Source organism: Furipterus horrens, unplaced genomic scaffold, assembly GCF_987537825.1.
Source record: "Furipterus horrens unplaced genomic scaffold, mFurHor1.1.pri manual_scaffold_13, whole genome shotgun sequence".
NCBI classification, from domain to species: domain Eukaryota; kingdom Metazoa; phylum Chordata; class Mammalia; order Chiroptera; family Furipteridae; genus Furipterus; species Furipterus horrens.
In genome coordinates this window covers 25,186,242-25,210,243 of record NW_028327183.1, presented here as the reverse complement: position 1 = coordinate 25,210,243, position 24,002 = coordinate 25,186,242, and the positions used below count along the sequence as shown (strand labels likewise).

The 24,002-nt window shown below is 39.0% G+C and overlaps 1 protein-coding gene across 2 annotated transcripts in view; it reads right to left on the bottom strand.

Moving 5' to 3' along the window:
* The window catches only part of GAN (gigaxonin), a 45,502-nt gene that overhangs the window by 6,946 nt on the left and 14,554 nt on the right, over nt 1–24,002 (bottom strand). The window contains exons 2-10 of one of the 2 annotated variants that reach the window (XM_090259338.1): nt 15,088–15,202; nt 12,382–12,732; nt 10,243–10,460; nt 9,909–10,030; nt 6,793–6,905; nt 5,686–5,835; nt 4,639–4,775; nt 4,250–4,378; nt 2,593–3,205 (exon numbers count right to left, since the gene is read on the bottom strand). In XM_090259338.1, coding sequence (XP_090115464.1) covers nt 3,151–3,205; nt 4,250–4,378; nt 4,639–4,775; nt 5,686–5,835; nt 6,793–6,905; nt 9,909–10,030; nt 10,243–10,460; nt 12,382–12,732; nt 15,088–15,202 — 1,390 coding nt within the window. In that variant the 3' untranslated portion in view covers nt 2,593–3,150. Of the gene's footprint in view, nt 1–2,592; nt 3,206–4,249; nt 4,379–4,638; nt 4,776–5,685; nt 5,836–6,792; nt 6,906–9,908; nt 10,031–10,242; nt 10,461–12,381; nt 12,733–15,087; nt 15,203–24,002 lie in introns of those variants that run through there. The other variant, XM_090259337.1, reaches the window with a different exon arrangement.

Here is a 24,002-nt window from a genome sequence, read left to right as displayed (position 1 = left end):
ACTGACGCTGGGACCAAGAATGCTTGGAACCAAGGCTTGACCGACCGAACAGTGAGTTGCCACCCGCTGTGGAAGTGACAGCCTGCAGTCTGCATCTAAGCAGGCCCACTGCCTACAAAAGCCCTCGGAGCAGCCCTCTGAAGCAATACTACAGACCCCAGGGCCTCAACAATGTTCTGTTCACAACATCCAGGATGCAATCCAAAATTATTCAACAAAAGAAGAGCCAGAAAAATAAGAACTCATTCTCAAGGGAATAAACAATCAGCTGATGCCAACTCTGTAATGACTCAGATGCTGGGATTATCTACCTACCAGGCAGGGACTTGAACGCAGCTACCGTAATTAAGCCCAGTAAGGGAAAGGAGAATGTGCTTATGATGAAAACACAGGAGGCTTCAGCAGAGAAATTTTTAAAAAGAAAGAAAAGAAAAACTCTACCTGAAGAAGCTGGGAAAGGAGGAGCAAAATAAACCTTAAGTAAAAGGAAAGAAAGAACAGATCCAAGAGCAGACGCCAATGAAACAGAAAATACACAATGGAGAAAATGAAAGTCAACAGCTGGTTCCTTGGCAAGATAAACGCAGTGGTAGGCTTTGTCAACAGAGGGTGCTGGAGGGACCGCAGGGCCTGTCCTGCTAAATAGGATTAGCTTTATTTGGTAAGCAATGAGGAAATAGGAAGAATCTTCGGCAGGAGAATGAAAGGTCTAAGTGCTATTAATCTTTCAAAAGCACAAGTAGGTGAGATGTATCAGAGAAGACTAGTTAGAAGGCTAATGGCACTGCTCGGAGGAAGAATGCGTTGGGGCAGGAGCAGAGAAATAAAGGTGGTGAATATGGAAAATATTAGCGTTTCAAAAGGAAGGTAAGACTTGACAGCCGATGAGATGAGAGGCACAAGAAAGAATCAAAGGTGACCTTTTCTGAATATGGACAACTGGGAGGTCGTCGTCGTCGGCAGCCGTCCGTCTCGAGAGACGATGGTGTAGCTTCTTAAGAGTCTATCTGCACCGCCGAGAATGGCTGTGCAGTCCGACTCGGGAGTGACACGGTATCTGTCTCCTCCCGTATTGAATCGACATTTTGCGATGACGCTGGAGTGTCCTCTCCAGTGAAGCTGAAGCTACAGAGCCTGGGCAGGGTAATATGTAGGGTCTGCTGTTGCCCATGCAGCAGACCCCCCCTCTCTTCGCAGCTGAAGGGTCCAAGGGAAAGACGGAGTCAATACAGCTTGGCTTCAGGTGCGCCGCAGGAGTTGCCGGTGTTGACTACAACGTCAAACCGCCTTAGGGACTCCGGCTCCGGATTTTCTGTCGGGGTTTACTCCCTTAGCCTTTCCCCTGAAGAGGTATGCCGCAAGGCAGCGGAGGACAACTGGGAGGTATAGCATTAGTAAAAGAAGAGGAGCACAAGGAACAGAAATAGACACTGTCATTCTGATATAGTAACTTGTTCCTATGACTTGGTTTAACTTTTCTTTCCTTCAAGCAGTTTGTTTTTAGTCAGAAACACAGAAAATAATAAGATATGGCATTTTTCCAGGAAAGTTTTAACCTAAAAATAGGGAACAAAGGCAGGAAAGACAAGAGATTACTTAAAAACAATAAATGGTCTCCGATCTAATACAGATTGTTCATCTGGCAACAGTTTCCAAAGAATGCAAACATAACATACTTGGAAACATCTGATCTTTAAAGAAATAAAGATGTTATTTTCTTTCCACAGATATTTATGGGAAAGCCTATATTTTTAAGGCAATAGAGTATGGTAGCTGAGAAGGCTGACTCTGGGGCCAGAATGTCTGAGTTCAAATATAAGCTCTGCCACTGCCTTTGGATAAATACTTAACCTCTCTGTGTTTTGGTTTCCTCGTAAGTAAAACAGGAATAAAAAAGCATCTGTATTGCAGAGGGTGTTGTGAAGATTAAATGAGTTAATACACAGTACTCATGGTACAAATGTGTTTACTGTTATCTAAATAAGTAAGAATCCTACATAATTAAACCTTGAACTTTGGGGCACTGACCCCACCTCCACGCAGTTGAAAATCTGCATATAATTGTGACTCCCCCAAAACTTAACTAATAGGTTACTGTAGGCTGGAAGCCTTACTGATAACATAAACAGCCAATTAACACATATTTTGTATGTTATATGTACTATATGCTGTATTCTAACAATAAAGTAAACTAGAGAAAAGAAAATGTTATTAAGAAAATCATAAAGAAGAAAAAATACATTTACAGTATTCTCATGTATTTGTTGGAAAAAAAAATCTGTGTTTAAGTGGATCTGCACAGTTCAAACCTGCATTGTTCAAGGGTGAACTGCATACGATATTGACAAGAGAACTTAGCTTTCTTCATTCTATTTATGAACTAACACTGAAGAGCTTAGAAATAAGAAAACTAAAGATACATGAATTTTATTTGGAAGTGCTTTTAAATAGGAAGGAAGGAGCAATTCTTTTATGTTTAACAATTATGAACTGAAAGCAATACACTTGCATTCAAAACTTATCAAGTATAAATATGCAATAACCTGATAGAAATATAAAGGTTCTAACAATTTATAACATATCAAGGGCAGACTGAAAGATTTTACAGCCGGATTTAAGTCCTATACAATCAAAACAGGAACCGAAAAAGGTAAAACCATAAGCAGCCTTTAGTATTCCAGTGAGTTAGAGCTCTCTAGTTTGTACTGTCTACACAGTAATTCAGTCATTATGAAAAAGGCTTCTATCAATACTTTATCAGAAACCAAACACACTGACCACTGCTTGTTAATGAAGTTGGGCAGACTGTCTCAAGATTCATTCGGGCAGGAAATTAATATGCTACAGTCACACCTCAGTACTCCTCAGCTTCAGGACTCGACAAACCCTGTCCTCATCGCATTCTGACAAGAAAAAAAGTGTTTCATCGCTCGTCACTTGCTCGCCACTCTCTCACCACAGATCATGGCAGTCCGACACTCGTTGGTTTTGGCACTCATCCTGAGTCCCAGAACGAATTAACAACAAGTACCAAGGTACCGCTGTGCTTCATATCTTGGACCGTCAGCCCTCACAGGAATATGTTAAGGAAGAGAAACGTAGAAACGTGTTTGAAGTTTTGTGTTCCAGCTCCACCACAGCAAACATCCTCTAAATTGCTCTTATACTTCGTCTAATAAGTTTTCCTAAGAGTTTACCCTGGTAACTGAAAGGGAAAAAAGGCTATGAAAATATCCTAAATTAAAAATACATTAAAATTAGGTAACATTCATACATCTTCCTAAAAGCTTGGTAACTGTTCATTGTTTGTCCTAATCTAAAATAACATGAAATTAAACATTATATTCTGGCACCCCCTTCTGGTAATATGACTGAAACACTCTCACAAGATTAATTTTAGCATGGCAGTTTCCCTGTAGGATTGGAACATATTACTGCAATAAGAATACTGTTTAGTGGTCATAACAATAAACTGCGTGAGAGGAGGGAGGAGGGGCAGGTTGGGAAGAATGTTAGCTACTCCACAAGACATACATGGACATCTGGTAGCCTGTCAGACAGTCTCTGACACCACACCTCACCCATTTAATCAGCATTTTAGTGAGTGTCTACTACAGGCCAGTTACAATGCTGACGGCCGGATTTAAAATGGGCTGAGTTGGACCTTGCCCTGATGGAGCTTATGGTTGACGATTACACCAAGAGCGAGACCTGTACTGAGCGTTGTTATGGGATCACAGATTGAGGAACCCAAATCAGACCTCTAGGGAGTGATAATTAAGGAGAGTTGTGAAGAGGCCAAATTAACTGGATTAATGTGGGACAGGAAATCTTAGGCAAAAGGAACAGTATAAAAGCACAGGACATGTTTGGGGGGGAAATGACAGTGTGACTCAAGTGAAGCATCTGGGCTGAACAGTAGCAGAAAGAATGTATCACAAAAGGTCAAACATGCTAAGTGAAGGGGTTTAAACTTTTTCCTAAAAGCTACAGGGAGCCAACGAATGATTTTAAGTGATGTAGTGTCACAGTCTGATCTACATTTTTGAAGCACTTTTCTATGATTTTCCTTTAAGTCACCAATACCTCTGAAGTCACTGAATCCTAGTTATTATGCATTAGACATATTGCCTAAATAGACAAGACAGTTCAGTGAAGGAACTCGAAAACAAAACTAAACAAAGCTAAACATGGCTTTTCAAGGAAAAAGAAAAAGCTGTAGAAGCTACATGAAGCCATTCATCATTACCTTTTAAACTCATCATGGTAGAATTCAGACTTGCAAGTTACCATCTCACCACCCTGGATGTCCTCGCGGCCTCTGACTCCCCCAAACACATACAGTTCCATGGCAACTCCGCAGGCTACCGCTCCAAACCTGAAAAGCCACACAGAGCCTATTAGGCATTGGAATTTACAACTCACGACCCGAGTTCCTAATTCCTTTTCCACTGGTTTAACTCTGCAACATTCAGTGTTTGGTGACTATGTGGATCTTCCTTCTTCAGGAAATGGATTATTCATTTAATTTTATATTAACTAAATGTCGAACGAAGTAAAAGGTTTGTGTGAAAGAAAGGAAGAGCCAAAGCCAAGTGTTTAGGGGAATCTACCAAGTCTCTGTGCAGATTCTTTCACCTTCTCTCTTTCAGCGGACATATGGCGGTCCACTGCTGCGTCCTTGGGTCGTAACATTCCACAGATTCAAACAATTTTCCATACGACCCTCCACCCATGGCATAGATTTTCTTTTTCATAGCTGCATAGCAGCCAATCTGAAAGAAGAAAGCAACAGTGGGGGAGGCAACATTTACTATTAAAGTTAAATTGATATTCACTTATTTAAGAACATTATAAAATATTTGGAAAAGGATCTGATTTCTCATAGTAAAACTATGGTGCCTTCCAATACTACAACACAGGATTTTAAAAATGAGGGGAGCAAGACAATACACATACAGTTAATCCTCAGAAAATAATTCCATCTGATACTATTTCAGTAAGTATGATAAGTAAATAACCCTCATTTTTAAAAGGATCTTTCCAGTCTCTCCATCCTTTCACCACTATTTGCAGAGTCTAAGATTTAGATTCCATGGAGCAAGATGTCACTCAATTCTTGCCCCAAATAATTTGGTGAAAGGGAACAAGCAGTGAGAGAACATTATTAAGAGTATATCCCAGTATCTAAATGTGTACATACCTACAGCACTGGACAAAGCCTGGCTTGATGACAAACGCCCTGCCTACACCAGGGAATATAAATAAAGACAGATGCTCTATAGAGCGAACGTGACCATTTGTTTTTTGTACTCTACCTGGCAAGCAATGGTAGTTCTTTACCTGTAAATTAATGTTTCTCCCTAGTCCTGCATGATGACTGAGAAAACAGGTTTAAAGAGATGTGGTTGCTTCCCAGGTTACTGCACTCACAAAACACTTACCAAGTGCAGGCCTTTGACAGAGCAGCACCGCACAGAGCCCACCGTCTGGATAAACAAACGCACACACACTGTTTCCTACCTTGGTGTACGCTGATGGTAACAACGGTAAGCTACCAAGAGAGGCAGAATTCTATCACATTAATTCTTTTAACACTATCAATCATATTAAAAGGCATATGTAGGAAATAAAAAAACATCAAATTTTAAAATCCAGTTTGTAATCATAAGATACAGTTCTCACCTTTCTAACCATGGTCAAATCAGGTTGCTTTGTCCAGGTTTTAGAATAAATATCATAACACTCCATGGAAATTAGCTCTTTTTCACCATCCTCTCCTCCTAAAATGTAGAGCATTCCATCTATCTCCACAATTCCAAAGTTATGTCTTGCCTGAAAAGACATCAACTATCACATCAAAAGCTGATATTTTAATAAAAATTGCAGATATCATTATATTCCAGAGTTCCAGCACAGAAGTGCCATGCTCAAATCCCTCTTTGAAATATTTCTGCTTTGCCTAGCAGCTCACTCGTCTATCGCAACAGACAGAAAACCCAAGCCTAGGAATTTCTCAAAAAAGGGAATTACCTGCATGGTAAATTCACGGTCAGAATCAGTACTTTTTACCCACAATAGCTCACAACAACAAAAAAAGAACTACTAGTTTTTGGTTCAACAAGGTTATATGTTTGGCATGGGTCTATACTTGTTTCCAAGTTAATGTGTGAAAGACAGGAACCACAGCAGCAGGACTGCCTGTGCGGAGAGGCAGGGGGAGAACAGGTGCTGCTAAGGCTGTGGGCAATGACAGAATCTGAGGTATTTCATATTCACTTGGCAGTGTTCTCTTAGTGTCCCCCATGTGCCCAGCACTATTCTAGCACTGAAGATAGAGCACGGAACACAGGCAATATACCCTGCCATCAAAAGAGTTTGTGTTGAACAATTTAAAACTTCCTCCTATGTAAGAAGGTGCTACATGGTATGAAGCGAGAGAAAGTAGGGTGGAAGGTCTAGACAGGAGAGCTGAGGGTCTGGAGGGAAGGCTGCCCTGACAAGGTGCTATAGGGACAAACACTGAAGGAAGCAAGGAACATGCCACATGGGTATCTGGCAAAGGTCCTGAAGCAGGAGCATTTCTAGAAGGTCTGAGAGACTGTGAGGTCAGACTGAGCAACGGGAAGGCATAGCGAGAAGAGCCTGGAGGCCAGACATTAGTGTCTTAGGCAGAATGGCCTGGCAGGGTTGCTACCTTTTTTTTTCTTATACTCAAATGGAAAACAAACAATCTGAAGTGCCAAAGGGAAAGAAGAAACATGCCAAACAAATTAAAAAGCAATGTTTTACCTCATTCATTGGTGGCAACGCAGTCCATGAATTTGCATCTGGGTCATACTTTTCTCCAGAGGTCAGGGTCTGCTTATTTTCATCTTGGCCCCCAAATACAAACAAAAATCCTTCTGCAAAAATCAAAGGAGACACACAAGAAAGTGGAAACTTGAGTCCTCAGTACCCATCTCCTGTCAAATATAAATGTTATAGTTATAGAGACAGTATGTGGAGAAACCTTCTCTGATAACAACAATGGATTCGAGATCCTTATCGGATTTCATACCTTCCTTGGTGAGAGAGCCAAGATTATGAGTCACTTTGACCATTTTATTGCACTCGGTATGCTTAAGTGGATTCCCATTACCTTACAAAATAAAAGGAAAGACAGACATCACCCACTCAAGTCACCAAGCAGCTCTGGGTTATCTAAGTTCATCTACTCTGGGAACTATTCAACCTTTCTTTTCATGGCTTCGAGGGGATGTGAAAGACAGAAATCTAAACCCCAAGCCCATAGAAAATAGGTCTTCTGGCAGGAAAGCCTCTCCAAAGATCTAACCAGCAGAAGCAAACAATAGAGAGCAGTCTTATAAAGATTTCAAATTTTAAATATTACAATAATCAAAAGACTTAAACAACAATGTTTTCTATGTTTAAGAAATAAAACACAAATTTGAAGATAACTCTTGGAAACAAAGGGCTATAGAAGTGACTTGCAAATTTGAAAAAGATTTAAAGAGAATTTCTAGAAATAAAAAAAAAAAGATAAAATTAAAAATTGAATGGATGGATTTAATTGCAAATCCATCATAGTTAAAGAGAGAATTCATTAAAAGGAAGATAAATCAAAAGAAATCATAATGAAGGTAATATGGTATGGCAAAAAGATAGGACAAAAAGAGAGAAGGCAGGAGGCAGAGGATGGAGTAAAAATGTCTAGCCATGCTTAATCTGACTTTAAAAAGCAAAGAAAGTAAACAGAGGCAATATTTTGAAGACATAATAAGAATTTTCCAGATTTGATGAAAGGCCACACCACAGAGTCAAGATGCCCAATAATCCCTAAATATGGTGAAATTTCAAATAAAATGTGCACCTAAGCACAATGTCATGAAATGGCAGAAAAAAGACAAAAACAAAACAAACAAAAAAACACAAACAAATATAGTCCTAAGAAAAGGCATATTTGTAGACTGAAAACTGACTTAACAATAAAAGTGAGAAGTCACTAGAAAGACATCTTCAATGTGCTGAAAAATAATAAATACCAACCTAAAATTCTATACCCAGCAAAAATATCCTTTAAAAATGAAGGCAAAGTAATGACATTTTTCCAGACAAATAAATCCTAAGAGTTTGCTACCAAGAGAACCACATTAAAGGAAATTCAAAGGCATGAGCTTTAGAAGGAAGGAAAATGATCCTATATGGAAGATCTGAGGAGCAAGGAAGGAAAAACAAAGAAAGTGGTAAATATGTGGGTAAGTCTAAACAAACACATCTACCTATTGATACATATATAAAACATAGATTAATGAAACCTATACACAGGTAAACACTGTATTTATACATAATCATGTATTTTAACACTGTTAGACTTGAAAATATGAAAAATACAGTATAAAAGTACTGATTCTCTGGTTTCTAAGAAAATCTTCAAAGGAATACACATGAAGAATATAACTTCTAAACTGGTAAAAATGGAAAAGTTGAAGGACAAAAAAAGTCAATCAATTAAAAAATGCAAGAAAAGAAAAAATGCAGAACAGGCCGGGCAAACAGGAGCTACTCCGTCATTTCACAACTTCAGTCCATACAACTGGACACAACTCCTCTCCTCATGGTTTAGTTTCTGAAATGCCAACCCCTCTAGGAAATCTCTGGAAATTAATGATATAGGAACATTTGTGGTAGGTGTGCATTAAGAAAATTCTGAATATGTGTACATGTTAGGAGAGGAAAAGTTAAGGAAGCGATTTCTGAAACAGTAGAACAGGTAAATCAGCCCCACATCCTGCTGGCTACACCGCTCCATCCAGCTGTTTATTTATTATTAACAATAACTTCAATAATCCTGGCATGCAAAAAATGATTCCATTTCTATATTATAGTATAGATTTAGCCATTTCTATAATATGGTGTGATGTGGCATATCTTTAATTTTCTTGTTATTGAATTTATTGAGGTGACATTGGTTAATAAAATTACAGTTTCAAGCGTACAATCCTATACCACATCACCTGTATATTGTATTGTGTGTTCACCACGCCAAGTAAAGTCTCCTCCCATCACCATTTAATCCCCCGGTACCCTAGTCTACCTCCCCCTATACTCCTTTCCCTCTGATGATCACCATGCTGTTGTCTGTGACTATGAGTTTGTGTTTGTGGCTTTTGTTTGTTTGTGTGCTTAATCCCTTTACCTTTTAATGTTAGTGGGCAAGCAGAGACTGCAAGGATTCGAGGAGGACTGCTGCCAATAATTAGAATCAAGTGAAATGATGCTTATGGGGTGAACCCGAAAGGCAGATCCAAGGTGAAGAGAAGGGCAGCCAACAGTGGTAAAGCAGCAAGGATAACCTTTCTATCGTCTCCTTGAATGAGAACTTTGAATAACATGGAGCTACTTTCAAGCTTGTAACAGTCAACTAAAACATACTTTCTGTAGTAAAATAACTTGAAGCCATTGCTGAAGTAGTATTTTCTAAATTCTCACTGGAAATGCCTGCTTTTATGTCATACTTTTATTTTAGACAGAGTTACATACTGTAACTTTAAACTGAATTTCAAAGAAGATGGGACTCTCATGACTCAAAGAAATTCTGTATTCCAGGTATGGTCACATAGCTCCCTAGTGGTCAGTCACTGAATTCTGCTCTTCTATCAGTTAGGCCATCGAGTAAAATGGTCCTCTACTAATGCCTAAAAATAGCTATGCATTATGATTTGGGGACAATAAGGACTGACAGAAAAACTCTTCTTACCATACTCTTGAAAGCTAGAGCTACAATAAAAATGTCATCATAGAGAGATAATAAAATTATCTCTTTAAAAGGCTGAGTCATTCTGTACAACCATGAAATTACACATTACTTATCTTGTGTTTAAGTAAAATTTACCACAAAACAGTACCTGCTGAGAGCACTCCGTGGTTAATTCTTGGCATGCTTAAAGGGGCCAGTTCAATCCAAAGCTGCCTATTGGGGTCATAAAGAGGACACATACATCGCATTGCTGCTGTTGGTTTCCGTGAACTAAAGAGACAAATAGATTAGCAGTTAATGTGTTTTATGTAGTTCTGTTATAACAACTATGATTAGTTTTAGCACTCTAAAAAACGTTTAAACCATTTTAAAAAATCTATTGCTATTATTATTCTTTAGATAGTGAAAAGTTTTATGAATTCTTGTTTACATAGAAATCACTCTCCCCTTGCACCATTTTTCAAACACACACCAGTACTTACACTCGTTCTTCTCCACCAACAGTCACAATGCATTCAGAGTAGCCCCGGGGTTTGAAATTGGCTAGCATTGCCTCTCCTTGCTGTGGCTGGCTCAGTGGTATGTTGCTGCACTCTTTGACAATTTCTCGTACTAATGGTTCATTCAGCATCTGCTCCCGTAAGTAGCTGGAGTCTAACCCTGAAACCCACAGTGCTGACATAACATCCTTCATGTGGACCTGCAGACGAGGGTAGAAAGGATGGGGGAAGATGGAGAAGGCAACACATAGCTTTTAGAATATACATTTTCCAACTCATGGATAACGAAAATTAACAGATTATCAAGAGGCAAGTTAAAAGTGCCAGTTCTGCTTAAATATGCTTACTGGCCCCCTTCCTTTCTACTTCCCATAGCCTTGAATTAACAAAAAGTTTAATTTAAAAAATCATCAGTTCATATTTATATTTGATGTATCCCTGCAAAGTTTCAAGCACTTTTCTTTACACTCTACAGGGTTCCCAGAGCAATAAGAAAACTTATGAGAACTCTGCTATAATTTGCTTTATTTTACATACTTGAATGTGCTGTGAATTAAATCGCATTTATAGAAACATTATATACAGTAACAACTTGATACAATATGGTAAACTAGATAATGAAAATGTACCAACATCAATATTATATGAAAAATATAGAAAAGCCAATGTTCAAAAATAATCCTGAGTACTATATAATCATTGCTTAAGTAATTATTGTTAAAAAAATCCATGAAACATGTAAATATGAATTATATATTTTTCATCCTCTGTCATTAAATTTGAACTGACTATAGCACTCTACATACATAAGATGAAACTCTTTAATGATCAGTTTTCCTTGGTTTTAAAACAGGCATTTTAAAGTATACTCTTCTATACCCTGAGTATTAAAAGGTAATAACAGCATCACGTTCAGACTAATCAAAGTATGAAAAACTGCCTCGTTTCCTAGGCAGTCAGTTGACCTCAGCATCCTCATGACTTTAAGGCAAGAAGAGGGTCGGGGGAAGCTACTGATGGTGGTCTCAGGGAATGGCAGTGAGCTGGACGCTGTTCCATCTCCTTTCCTAATTTACCCAGCTAATGTGGAAAACAGAACATTCACGGTATAACCACACAGAGATTACAAGCATAGCTTCTACAGAATTTTTAAAATTACGAGATAATAGTTATCAAGAACAATTAACAATGCAACGGTACATTTCGAAGACTACTCTAAAACCTAATATATCCTTCATTTTGAATATAGTGATTTAAGCTAGTATCTAATTTATAAGTATTGGACTTAAAGCCCCATGATTTTGCTCCCTCCCCCAATGTATTAACGGTTCGGATCTAAAGCCTGATATTCTCTAAGACCTTTCCTTCCCAGGCTGTCACTCCCAGAATCTTCCTATCTGTAACTGCATTGTCATGAAAACTCCAGAGTGCTCTCCTGCTTCCTCCCAAGTGGTGCCATCACTCCAGGGAGAGCCCACACCCCCACCCCCTCACCCTGTGCCTCAATCAGAGTTGCTGTAGGGTTAGCTCAAGGATGTAGGCAGGATGGAGGATGAAAATGAGAACAGGGACACTACATTTCTATAATGTCCAGCTGAAGCTTGAAATGCATTTTCTCATGAAAAACAACATACAAAGGATATTATGCTCCTTACAAATATTCACATTTTCATTGCTATATTGAATTACATGGGCTTTTGTAGACTAGTCTGAAACATCAACTACTTAAGTGATCCTATGGGAAGATGTTTTACAGATACCTTTTATATATTTATTTTAAGATTTTATTCACTTATTTTTAAAGAAAAGGGAAGGGAGGGAAAAAGAGAGGGAGAGAAACATCGATCGGTTGCCTCTTGCATGTGCCCCAATGAGGGACTGGCCCACAACTCAGGCATGTGCCTTGATCAGGAATCAAATCAGTGACCTTTCACCTTGTGGGATGACATCCAACCAACTGAACCACACTGGGCAGAGCTACAGATATCTTTTAGATCATAACTTTGCAAGTCTTCCATGTTGAAGGAGAATGAGAAGACACTGATAAATTGGATTAAAAACAACAAAATCAATGAAATAAGTGAAAAGTCAAAGACAGATCATGTTATAAACTACATGTACCTTTCTTATTTCTGTATCATGAGCTATCCATCGAATTACTGCCTCAAATACATATCTTTCATTGCCAACGTTTAATTTCTCAAGAGAAATCACTTCTTTAAGCTTCTGAGGACTCAGTTCTAGGAATTCTTCTGTGCTGCTGACATCTCGGAAGTGAGTCTCCAGGTATTCCGTTGCAAGGTAATGAACATGGTGCAGGCAGTAATGAAGTGCAAAGTCACGGATCCCGATGCAATTCTCAGCAGCAATGCAGCCTTCTAGAAACTCACAGCACAGAGTTTTAAGATCTGTCAGCAGGAGCAGGTCTGCTGCCTGTACAACATCTTGGATGGTATCTTCGTTTAGCCGGATCTGTTAAGAATATCATCAATATTTTATACTTGAATGTATATATTTAAAACCCAAACCACAAATCTATGAGGCTGAACCACATGAAAGCTCCATTTTCTTAGGCCAAAGAAGATCATAGATTGGCAATTTCATACAGTTTAACATAGTCCTTTTTTTTCAAGTAGAGTTTGAGGGCCCCAAGGATCCTCTGAACAATATAAGCAGCGTGTGGCTGGTTAACTTTTCCTACTGCATCCCTTGCTTTACCAACGTTAACTACCAATAAGTCTTCAAGGTGAACTATCCAGTTGCTCACTGCTATACTTAATTTAGAGAAAAACCTTAAATAATTGAAATGCTCAGGAAATTGAAAGTTTTTTATTCTGTGGTAAACTGAGGGTGATTTCGTAAATACTAGCACCAGAACTGTGGAAAATCTTGCCTCCATTACATTAAGTTTACTCCTTTGCCAAATGGAATGCAAGCCCATTGCAAGAAGGGGGTCTACACTGCCTCAGAAACCTCATCTGAATACCAAACACCGTGCTTGGCGTGGTGCACAGATACAATTTGGTTCCAAAGCTAGTTTCTGGAAAGAATCCTGAATATAAGATTTTAAAAATCATTTTGAACATTTACTTTTCCTTAACTTTCTTCAGTCTTCTAACTGATACATCTTTCTCCATCCACTTGACAGTTTTTCTGTTCAAAAGTAAGGTGATATAAAGAAACAGGCCTCTAAAATATTGCCATGATCACAAGCGGTCCAGACTTTCCCAAGAACAGGTGTTCATCCTCCATTCAGAAATGTTCATCCTCCATTCGAAAATGTGACGGAGAGATTTCAGAGTCAAGTACAGCAAGAAACATTTTACTACATTTTACACATTGTGTACCACAAGTACAATAACCTTAGAAAATGAGCAACAAAAGTAGAGAGAGGTGTATGAAGTAAACTACAAGTATGGAGAAATTTCCCTTTCACATAACATATTAAATTTAGTCACAAGGCAGTAGATAGCTGTAGACTATTCACATGCAAGCATGTAAAAAAAACAAACAAAATAACCCCCTACTAAATTCCATCTCAATAAAACTAAACCACCAAATCACGAGGTTGTTATAACTTACTTTGCAACTATGATTTTAAAACCACAAGTAATTTAAATTGGGAACAAAATCTGTAAATAAGATTTGAAGTTTCAAACCTAAGCCTTATCATGAATCAGCTCTTATTTTCTTATAACTTGTTATCACTGCTGCTGACTCGATTTTACAAGTCAGGTAAGAGGTTGGTCCTAAGCCTGGTTTTGTGATGCTATAGAGTATCTCCAGCATTTTAAGGGCTATCCCAAAATTAATTTAAATTCTTTTCTTTTTTTCAACAATTATACAACACATAACCTTCCATCCATACACCTACCACCTAATATTTAGAGAAAAGGAGATAATATCATGAAATTAAACCAAAAAGTTTACAAGGATGATAATCAAGTTTGACTCTAGACAGAACGAATATGTTTAAAGAAAGTAAGCAGCTCACTCAGGAAGCTTAGAAACATGTAGGAGACACAGCCTTCATGAAAAGGAAAAGTAACGTAAGATGAAACAGGAATAAAGAAGAGTAAGAAACAAGCTCTCAAAAAGGGTAAAGGTAAAACGTATTCTCACTAACTTCTTCCTGTTCACACATAAGGTTTTTCTTACGAGTCCTCATGCTATACTTTAAATCCCATAATAACATTTGGGGAGGAAGGGGGAGGGCAAAGAAAAAGAAAGAAGTCCGATCACTGATCCCTTTCCTCCCCAGGTTTCATTAAATCCCCAGAGACATCACTGGGTAGAGGGAATAAAGGGGAATCAGAAAGAATGGGGGTGGCACAAGGACGTTGGTCCTGCTAAGTGACAGAACCAAAGCATCATAAATACAATGCAGGTGCCTGTCATTTGTGTGAGTCTAGGACTATTTTATTTCTGCAAAAGAACCCCCCTGCCCACGGAAGCTCCCATTTCCATGCTATGGAGACAGAATGAGGTCCTCAATAGAATGGGTAAAAAGCAAAATTGGAATTAAGATTGAAAAACAGAAAGACAGCAGTGAAGGGAGCATCCCACATTCTCTGTATCTCATGCTGGAAGGTGAAGCTCAGAACAGTAAAATCAAAAACTGGGATTGGGTAAGATCTTATTTAGTCTGCCTTTTGGTAAAGAGCAGGGCCCTGGAAGAACACATGTTCTTAGCAGCAGGAGATACTAGTCAAGCACACGGTGACAGAAGATGAAGTGTTATGTGGTCATAGAATGGATGAAAGGAGACCCTCACCCTGAGCTTGAGAAGCCTTTACTTAGTCTTCCTTCCTTTGTGTCTCATCATACCTGCCCACTGAAGATGTAATCCAGGATCTCTCTCATAACCATTACCGATATCCCTTCAAGTTCAATCTTATAGGTTGATCCATCATCTTTTGGAGGATTATAGTTTAACTTTGTCCTAAGAAAGGGAAAAAAAAATGTAAAATTTCTATGAAAGAACAAATAGGTATAAGTACTTATGCACTAAATATTCAATGATGTATTTAATTATCAGTATATGAACGCCACCTAGAAAATTCAGTTTGTTAACTGTAGATTAACGTGTTCTTTTATAACTTTCAGTTCCTAAACATTTGTTCCAGGTCTCAGAATGCTAATTCTTAAACAGACAAGACAATGAAGATCCATGTGAACAAGGATATCTATTTTGCCTTGAGGACCTAGGTCTTCAACTTATTTTTTCATGTATTTAATTATTCTATTATTTTCAATAATATAACAAGGACCCCACAAACCTACTAACCAAAACAAAAGCTATGACCCTGACAATAACCTGCTTCTAACCAGTGGTCCTCCTCATCAATCCATTCCCTTCCCCTGTCTAAAGTAACTATTACCCTAAACTTTACATTCAATTGTCCCTTGCTTTATTTTCCTTTTTAATTATTGTATCCATGAAATATATAAAACACCCATGAAAAATGTGTAAGTGAATAACTGTGTGTGTGTGTGTATATATGTTTAAGTTGTTTTTAGTTTCATAAAAGAGTTCATGCTGTCTGTAATCTTTTAGGGTTTTGTTTTCTTTAAATATTATATTGCTAAGTCATTTATATTGCTGCATATCACCTAGTTCTTTTTCTTTCTGCTGTATAATATTCCACTTCCTGTCAATGGGTCTCTGGGCCATTTCCAGGTTTTCAGTACTGTGAACAGTATTGCTATGACTATTCTCGTACCTGCCTCCTTTCGTATTAGGTAAAACGAATTTCCCTTGGTTGTACCCCTCGGAGTAGAATTATTCTCCAAAGTATGAGATGTTACTAAATTACTCTCCAAAGTAGTTAGAGCTGTTTATAGCCTCATCTGCTACACGTGGAAGAGAATCTGTGTATCCACAAACTATAAAATTTGAATTTCTCATACTTCCTAAATTCTGCCAATCTAGTGAGTGAAATATGGTCTCTCATCATGTTGTGATCTGCATTTCCTTCATGATTCAGGTGCTAAACATCTCTTCGTATGTCTGTGGTCACAAGCTTCCTCTTCCGTGTGGTCACAAGTTTCCTCTTCAGTGAAATACATATTCAGTTCAAGTTTCTTCTTCAGTTTTCTATTGAGTTCATTGCCTTTTTCATATGGAGGTGGAAATTATTTATTATGTTCTTGATATTAATCCTTTGGCAGACGACATTTTTCTTAAGGTGATGAACAATTTGAAGAATAATTTTTAATGGTCAATGCTCTTTGTGTCTTGTTTAAGAACTGGTACTTTACCCAAAGTCTAAAAGATATTCTAAATTTAGCAGAGGAAAGCTAAGACACAGCCTAAACTGCATTTAAGAATGTCCCCTATCCTACCCACTGCCAAAGAAACTGTGGAAAGAGGAATAAAAAATGAGCTAAAAAATAGAAAAATGGATTAACAAAGCTTAAGAAACAGTTGAATTCCCATATCCTTCTTTCACATATATACACAACTATCCTGCACATTTCAGTAAGGCTCTCTCCAGCTTCAGTAGAAGATAAGTGATTTATATTCTGAAGTATAAAACTGCAGGTGGGTCTCTGGGCAGGGTGATATCAGGCACATTTGAGGGTAGGTATACTGTACCAAAAACTGAATTAAGAGTATTTACATACTGAAGGCTGAGACTACTAGTCTTTTTTTCTCAACTCTGTTCCTATAATGCTGAAAGCCAGACCTATATCCTCCATACAAAAAACTGGAAGAATCTTTTGTAGGAGTTGATCGGCTTAAAAGGAAATACCTAAAAATATGGACACAGATCTGCCCCCAAGAAAATGACCCGGCTTGATCACGCAACAGTAAAACCCACAGTCAATAAGCCTAACTTACAGGCTCTGAGCTGCTAATACATTTTGGAGCAGCACTTCTAAAATTTCTTCATGTCACACCACTCATAAAAATTGTAAGTTCACTCTGGGATGGACAGATGAGGCTGTGCACTGGGCTCAGGATGGACAGAGGGCCCAGCCTCTCCAGATGCTGATAGTTTTTTTTCTAAAGTTAGCCCATATACAACAGGAGGTAAATCAATTGTTCATTTCTGTGTTTTCCATCTCTGTCCCAGGAAGCCCTAAGCTCATATGTAAATGTCACAATGTCTTTGTTTTTATTATTATATGATTGTCAATTTACAAACTCTCTCCTAGGAAATACAACAATCTTAAAATATCACTTTGGGATATCTTTTCACTCTTAGAAAAAACTAGAAATAACTGGGTGTATGATAAAATTGGGCCTCAGGTATTTACATATAAATATCTATGCCTATCACATTCTTCCCCAGTTTTGTTTCAAGGGCAAGACATTTCCCCTCTTTGACCCTGTTTTCTAATTTGTAAAAAGAAGAGGTTAAATAAGGTGGTTTGAGAGCTCTCCCTTCTCTTTAAATTTCTGACCTGACCTGCTGAAACAGGACACAGAGGCTTACTGCAGGGACTCTGCTCTGGAGACACATCCTGTTGGGTCCTAAAGGACAGAGTAAAGCCAACTCCACCAGTTATCTAGGGTTTATGCCTTCTATGGATCATGTGGTGTACGTTTATTTTTCCTCCAATCACTCATCTTCTGGACAAGTATTTATTGCTATTAAAGTTGAACAGAAGTGAAACAAAATCAATTTTTTTCCTTGACAACACTAAAAAGAGATTTTATAAGAAAAAAGTTGTAGGCTACTAGTTAATAAAGAAGGTAGTATTCAAAGTTTTACATCTATCAATGAGGTCTGCAACTTTTAAATAAGCATAATAGAGCCAAAGTACTCTGTTGATTGTATATACTGTACAGTCCTCTTATTACTGGCTTCTAATTACTGAAAAAGTTCAATGTGTCTGAATGCCAAACAAACAACCCAGATAATCAGGCTTGGTTCTCCCTCTTCCAAGAATCATTTTAGACACTACTGAATTGGATTTGACTTAACAGTGACAAAAAATAAGTCTAAGTGACCTTTCTTCCCCTCTGATGCAAAAGCTCGTCTCCAATAAAAGCAAGGAGGCATAATCAAATAGAATGCAAGAGAATGTAATGGTCAAGAAGTCACGATTTACAGAAATCCTGGGGTGATTCATGGCATTACTCATACTGTCAAATGATTCCTGTCACCTCAAACTGTGTAGCTTCCAAGAGCAGGCTCACTGATGTGTGCAGAGGGGCTAGGGACCACCACTCCATTTGCCCACTCAAGCCAAGCTAATGATTTCCATGTGGGGAGCCTGTTTTACAGATGCCCCTGCCCCACTTTGTCTTCATGAACTCCTCAAATCCACATCTAAAAGGATCTTCACGGAAGAGGATTTTTAGGGCAGTGAAACTACTATGTATAATATAATGGTGGATACATGTACAGCACCAAGAGTGAGCCCTAATGTTATCTGCAGACTCTGGGTGAGTGATGTGTCAGTGCATATTTATCAGTTGTTAACAAAGTTACTTCTTTGGTGGGGAATGTGGAAAATGGGGGAGGCTATGTACATGAGGGCCAGGGTATATGGGAAACCTCTGTGCCTTCCTTTCAATTTTGCTGTGAACCTTAGACTGCTCTAAAAAAAAGTCTATTTTTAAAAATGTTATTTCTTTAAGTCCCCATTCAACTCAATGAAACATAAATTTGTAGGTAATATTTCTATCAGACGGCAGCCTCTCGTGACAAGGCTTTTGATGGTCTGCTTTTCCATCTATCTCACGGTTCCTGCCACCCAAGAATTCCTTCTACATGGAAGAGTATTTGCATGGATGTCTGAGACATTATCAGGGGTCCCAGAAGGAGGCCCAAGAGAGCCCCTAGGCACGTGGTGGGATATGAACCAGGTGTCACAGACTGACTTCAGGGTAAGCATCCCTCCCACTGCACCTCGATCTACGCGGGCTAATTAATCATTGAGGCATCCCTCCTACATGGCCAATCAAAGTCAGGGGAGCAGCAAGAAGAGGAAACCACAAGAAAGCACAGGTATTATGCTACGCGACCCATCTGCGACTGCCACCAGCCTAGCATCCATATGCTCAGATCAGGAGGTGGTCAAAACAATTAACAACAACGACAAAAACTGGGCCACAATCCTATTACAACACTAAGAGCTGAACTTTACTACAAGAGTGAAATTCTAAAGGAAATTGAATGCTATTGCTCTTCCTTATTTCCTTTAATTTTCCTCTATTCATATATATATATTTTTTTGTCTCCAATTCTTTTTACCTAGAGAGATTACTGTTTTCACTACTTTACCATCAAAACTTTTTCATCAAATAGATCCTGGAATGACTCGTAAATTGAATGGGTTTTAAGAGTAGCTCTGAGACTGTGCATATTTAAACAGTTCCCCAGCTGATTCTGATACATTCGCTCCCCTTGGAATGTTCTCTCCACCTCCCTCTACCCGGATCACCCAGTTTAACCCTCACTGACTTTAGGGCTCCGCTACAATAACTCCTCTAAAGAGCAGCCCAGGCAATACACTATCTAACACCCACACTCCCTTCCCTGCTTTATTTTTCTTCAGTTTCTCACCATCTAAGAAACTGCATTTGCTTAATGTCAACATCCATGAAAACAGGGACTTGGTTTTGCTTACTGCTCCATCCCCATATCTCATAAACTGGTTCTGAAGAGGCACTTGATAAATACGTATGGACTTGATAACAGCACGTAGCCAGGTTGGGGGACCAGTGGGTTTTAATGCTGCAGTGTCAGTTACTGAAACAAAGTGGCCCTCAAACAAAATGAGCACAATTGTTTGGAAATGGCTTTAGCTAGCAGAACAGTTGTGAGTTCGTCCACACTGGGTAGGGTGCTGCTTTCCCACAGCACCCAGTCCAGGGCATGCTGGAGAGTCAGTAATTCAAGAACTAAATGTCAAATGCCCCACTACTGCAAAGCCACCTAAATGTCCATGATAAAGTAACCCACCTGTGGCTGAGGCCACACGCACCCTATAGCTGGCTGCTAAGGAGGGCTGTGGTTTGTGAATAAGCCCCATGTCCAGTGCGCCATTGCGCTACACCTTCTACTCTCCATCGCAGGCTACTGCATGGGGAGATTAGGAATGACTAAGTGATGGGAAATGCAAGACTAGGAAAGGTTTCTGGAAAATCAAGGATGAACTGTCTATCCAGGTGTCATTACCCTCGTAGTAATGAAGCTGAAGCAAAGCCACTTTGACAGAAGATGCAGAATCAACTCCAAAGAGGCCACAGCCCTATCCTTCCCTGACAATGCAACACAGAAGGATTCATAAAAAGGCTTCCATTTTCCTCTTGATAGCACATCATCATTCTGAAGTTGAAATATAGCGCTGTGCATTTTGATCTGCTCCGAGTAACCATGTCCAAATACATCAATCCCTGGAAGAAATATGAGAAGAGGAAGCATATCCTTCAAGTCATGTGATTTGAATAAAGAGAAAATCATCTGAGGGAAGATAGTGTTTTCTGAAGAGATAATATGGAAAGTGTGAACTACATCTTAAGCAGGGGAAGAGTTCAAGGAAACATCTGTAGGTTGTATGTTTGGGGACAGGGAGGGAGGAAGGCAGAACACACAGAATATCACCAGGACTGGATACGCACACCTACAAGTGACAGTAATTACACCTGGCAGCAGGGAAAGAGACCAAACCAACCCAAACCGCAGTGTCAGACAGGTGACTTGCTTTGTTTTGTATAGCGTGCCCCTTCACGGTGCCAGGCACAGTATTAAGTACTAGGGATGGACTCAGAAATTGGAGCTCAACTAGTGGTCCCTAGGAACTGACAGGCCATCACTTCTAACCATGGGTTGGTTTCCTATCGGTAAGGTGAAATGTTGCAGCTATTTCTAGTAGTATTATGTTCCATGACCTATGTTCCACAATAATTCTTCGTCCCAGCCTGTTGAAAGCCTACTCCTTCCTGTGTTGTCTCCATCTTAGGAAATGGCACTCTATTCTGCCCAGCTGCTTAAGCCTAAAATTTGAGTTCAGCTAACAAATAACAGAAGGAATGACTGAGTTCCAAAGTGTAAGCGGATGCTAAAACTACCGAGTGCAAGTTGATGAGGAGTGGAATACAGACATGCTTCACAGATATGTAGTTTTCTATAAATTTACGTTAAGACCCTCCACTAGCAAAATGATTATGACTTGCTGAAGGCTCAGATGATGGTTAGCAATTCTTATTAAAATTATTTTTAATCAAGGTATGTACATTATTTTAGATTTAATGCTATTGCACACTTACTAGACCAGAGTATACTGTAAACACAACTTTTAGATGCACTGGGAAACCAAAAAAATCTGTAACTCGCATTATTGCAATATTCACCAAACCTGCAATGTTTCTGAGGTATGTGTGCATTCACATAAATTCGAAGTGTCACCCATAATTTATTCATTAATTACGAAGAGAAAAACAGTGAATTAACTCGGTGAACACCATCTTTATCCTCGTGATCAAACTAACATTACCAATGTCGGGACAAAATAACATCATGGGTCCCTGGGGAGGACACAATATCACTTCTGTGGGATTCTTGCCAAAAATGCATACATAACCTCAATCTAATTGTAAGAGCCGGCACAGAAGGCATCACTGAGGTGGCACCTGACCTGGGTCTCAGCTGAGTGTTTTAGAGACGTATTTACATATTTTGCAGTACACCAAGAAGGGGGCACAGCAAAGGCATTGAAGTGAAAGGTAGAACATTCAAGGAACGACAGAACACAAGTAGCTTAGGAAAGCTGGAGAGGAGAGCAGAGATAATGTAGGTAGAGAAAGGGGGTAGGGGCCCCCTCTTGCAGGACGTACACACCATGCAAATGAGTCTGGACTTCACCTCAAGGGAAATGAGGAGTTTCTTTTTAATCTTCTTATTTTGAAATAATTTGACTTATACAAAAGATTTAAAGAATTATGGAGTTCCTGTATGCTCTGTTTAAATAATTTTAAGTAGTACAATTATCAAGACTAGGAAATAAAGATTGGTGCAATACTATTAAGTAAACTATGAACTTGATTTGAATTTCACCAGTTTTGCCCACAATGTCCTTTCTCTGCTCTGGGATCCAATCTATGGTTCCAAACTGCCTTTAGCTGTTCTGTCTCTAAGTTATGACAGTTTCTCAATCTTTCTCTATCTTTTAAGACCTTGACACTTTGGTGAGTACTGGTCAATTATTTTGTCCCTCAACTTGGGTTTGTTTAATTTCTTACGATTAGAGTAGGCTGATGCATTTTTGGCAGAAACAATTTGCATCACATCAGGGAGAACATGTCAACATGTAGAATTACTGGTGATGTTAACCTTGGCCACCGGTCTACAGTGATGTCTGCTGAGTTTCTCCACTACAAAGTTAAAGTTACTATCCACCCCTTTGTTAAAAATAAATATACTAGAGGAGATAATTTGAGAATATATAAATATCCTTTCTCTCTTCACACTCTGGCCCACTAATTTCAGTATCTACTGGTGGATTTTGCCTGCAACAATTATACACTATGGTGTTCAAAGAATAATTTTCTATTCTCTTATTAACTTATTAATTGAAATTCTTCTGTAAGAAAGAGCTGTCTCTTCAACCCCATCTACTTCTTTACTCATCTCTACCCACATGGATGTTTATTTTACTCTACAGATTATAATGCAATGTTATTGATACTCATTTTCTTGCTCAAATTATTATAAGTTTGGCCATTGAGAGGTCTTTCAGATTGGCTCCTATGTTCTTTCAAAAAGTCTCAATCTTCTTTAAAGCATCTCCTATTTTCTGGCATAAATACTCCAGGCTCGTGGTGTATTTTTCCTGCCCCAGTGCATAAGTCAACCACATCTTCAATGACATTAGAGTTTTAAACATGATCTAATTACATTCTCAAAACATCACTCTGGCAGCAGCAGTGTGAAACTGAGCATGGAGGCTGACAGACCAGTGAGAGCTTCTATCATAATCAGAATTAATAAAAGCTAGAACATGAGCAGTGGCGATGGTGAAGAGGAGACAGATTCCAGAGAGCTGAGAGGTTGAACGATAGGTCTCAGCATCAGTGAGATACTGAGTGGTTAAGGAGGAGGTGGCAACCCCGAGGACTCCCTTCTTTCCTCTGGGGATTCTGGTAGCATATTATACCCTGCATAGAACAAGGACAACCTACTTGGGGGCAGAGAGCTGGGTCTACCTGAGTTTAGGGTGGCCATGAAGTAGGCTTTCGGATACACAGGCCTGGGGCTCAGGAGAGAGGACGAGGCAAAGGCATTTCTGGAGTATATGAGATTGTCATGGAGAGAACAGAGGCGGAGGGCAGAATCTTGTGCCACATCAAGTATAGGGACAGAAAGGGAGGAGAGCCAGAAAACCAGACTGTAGGGGGAACAGCTCAAAAGGTGTCAGAGAAACACAGAGACTGAATGTCAAGAAAACGACCAAGAGTGTCAAATACAGCAGTCAGGCCCAGTAAGATAAAAACACTTAAGGAAAAAAAAAAAAACGTTAAAAAAAAAACACTGAAAAGTTTTCACTTGATTTGGTGATTGTATCTAGCAAAATGGTAAAGAACAGTTTTAATGGAGCGTTAAGACATAAGTCTAAATGCAGAGTGAAGGGAAGAACAGAAGGGGAGGCTGTGGGCAAGATAAAATGCTTCTTTCAAGACTCTTGATTGCAAAGTAAAGGAAATCATGCACTTGTTAAAGAAGACAGGGTTTGTTTGCTTTTAACAGATGAATTTCTTCAACATTTGCACATTTCCTGTATGTCAG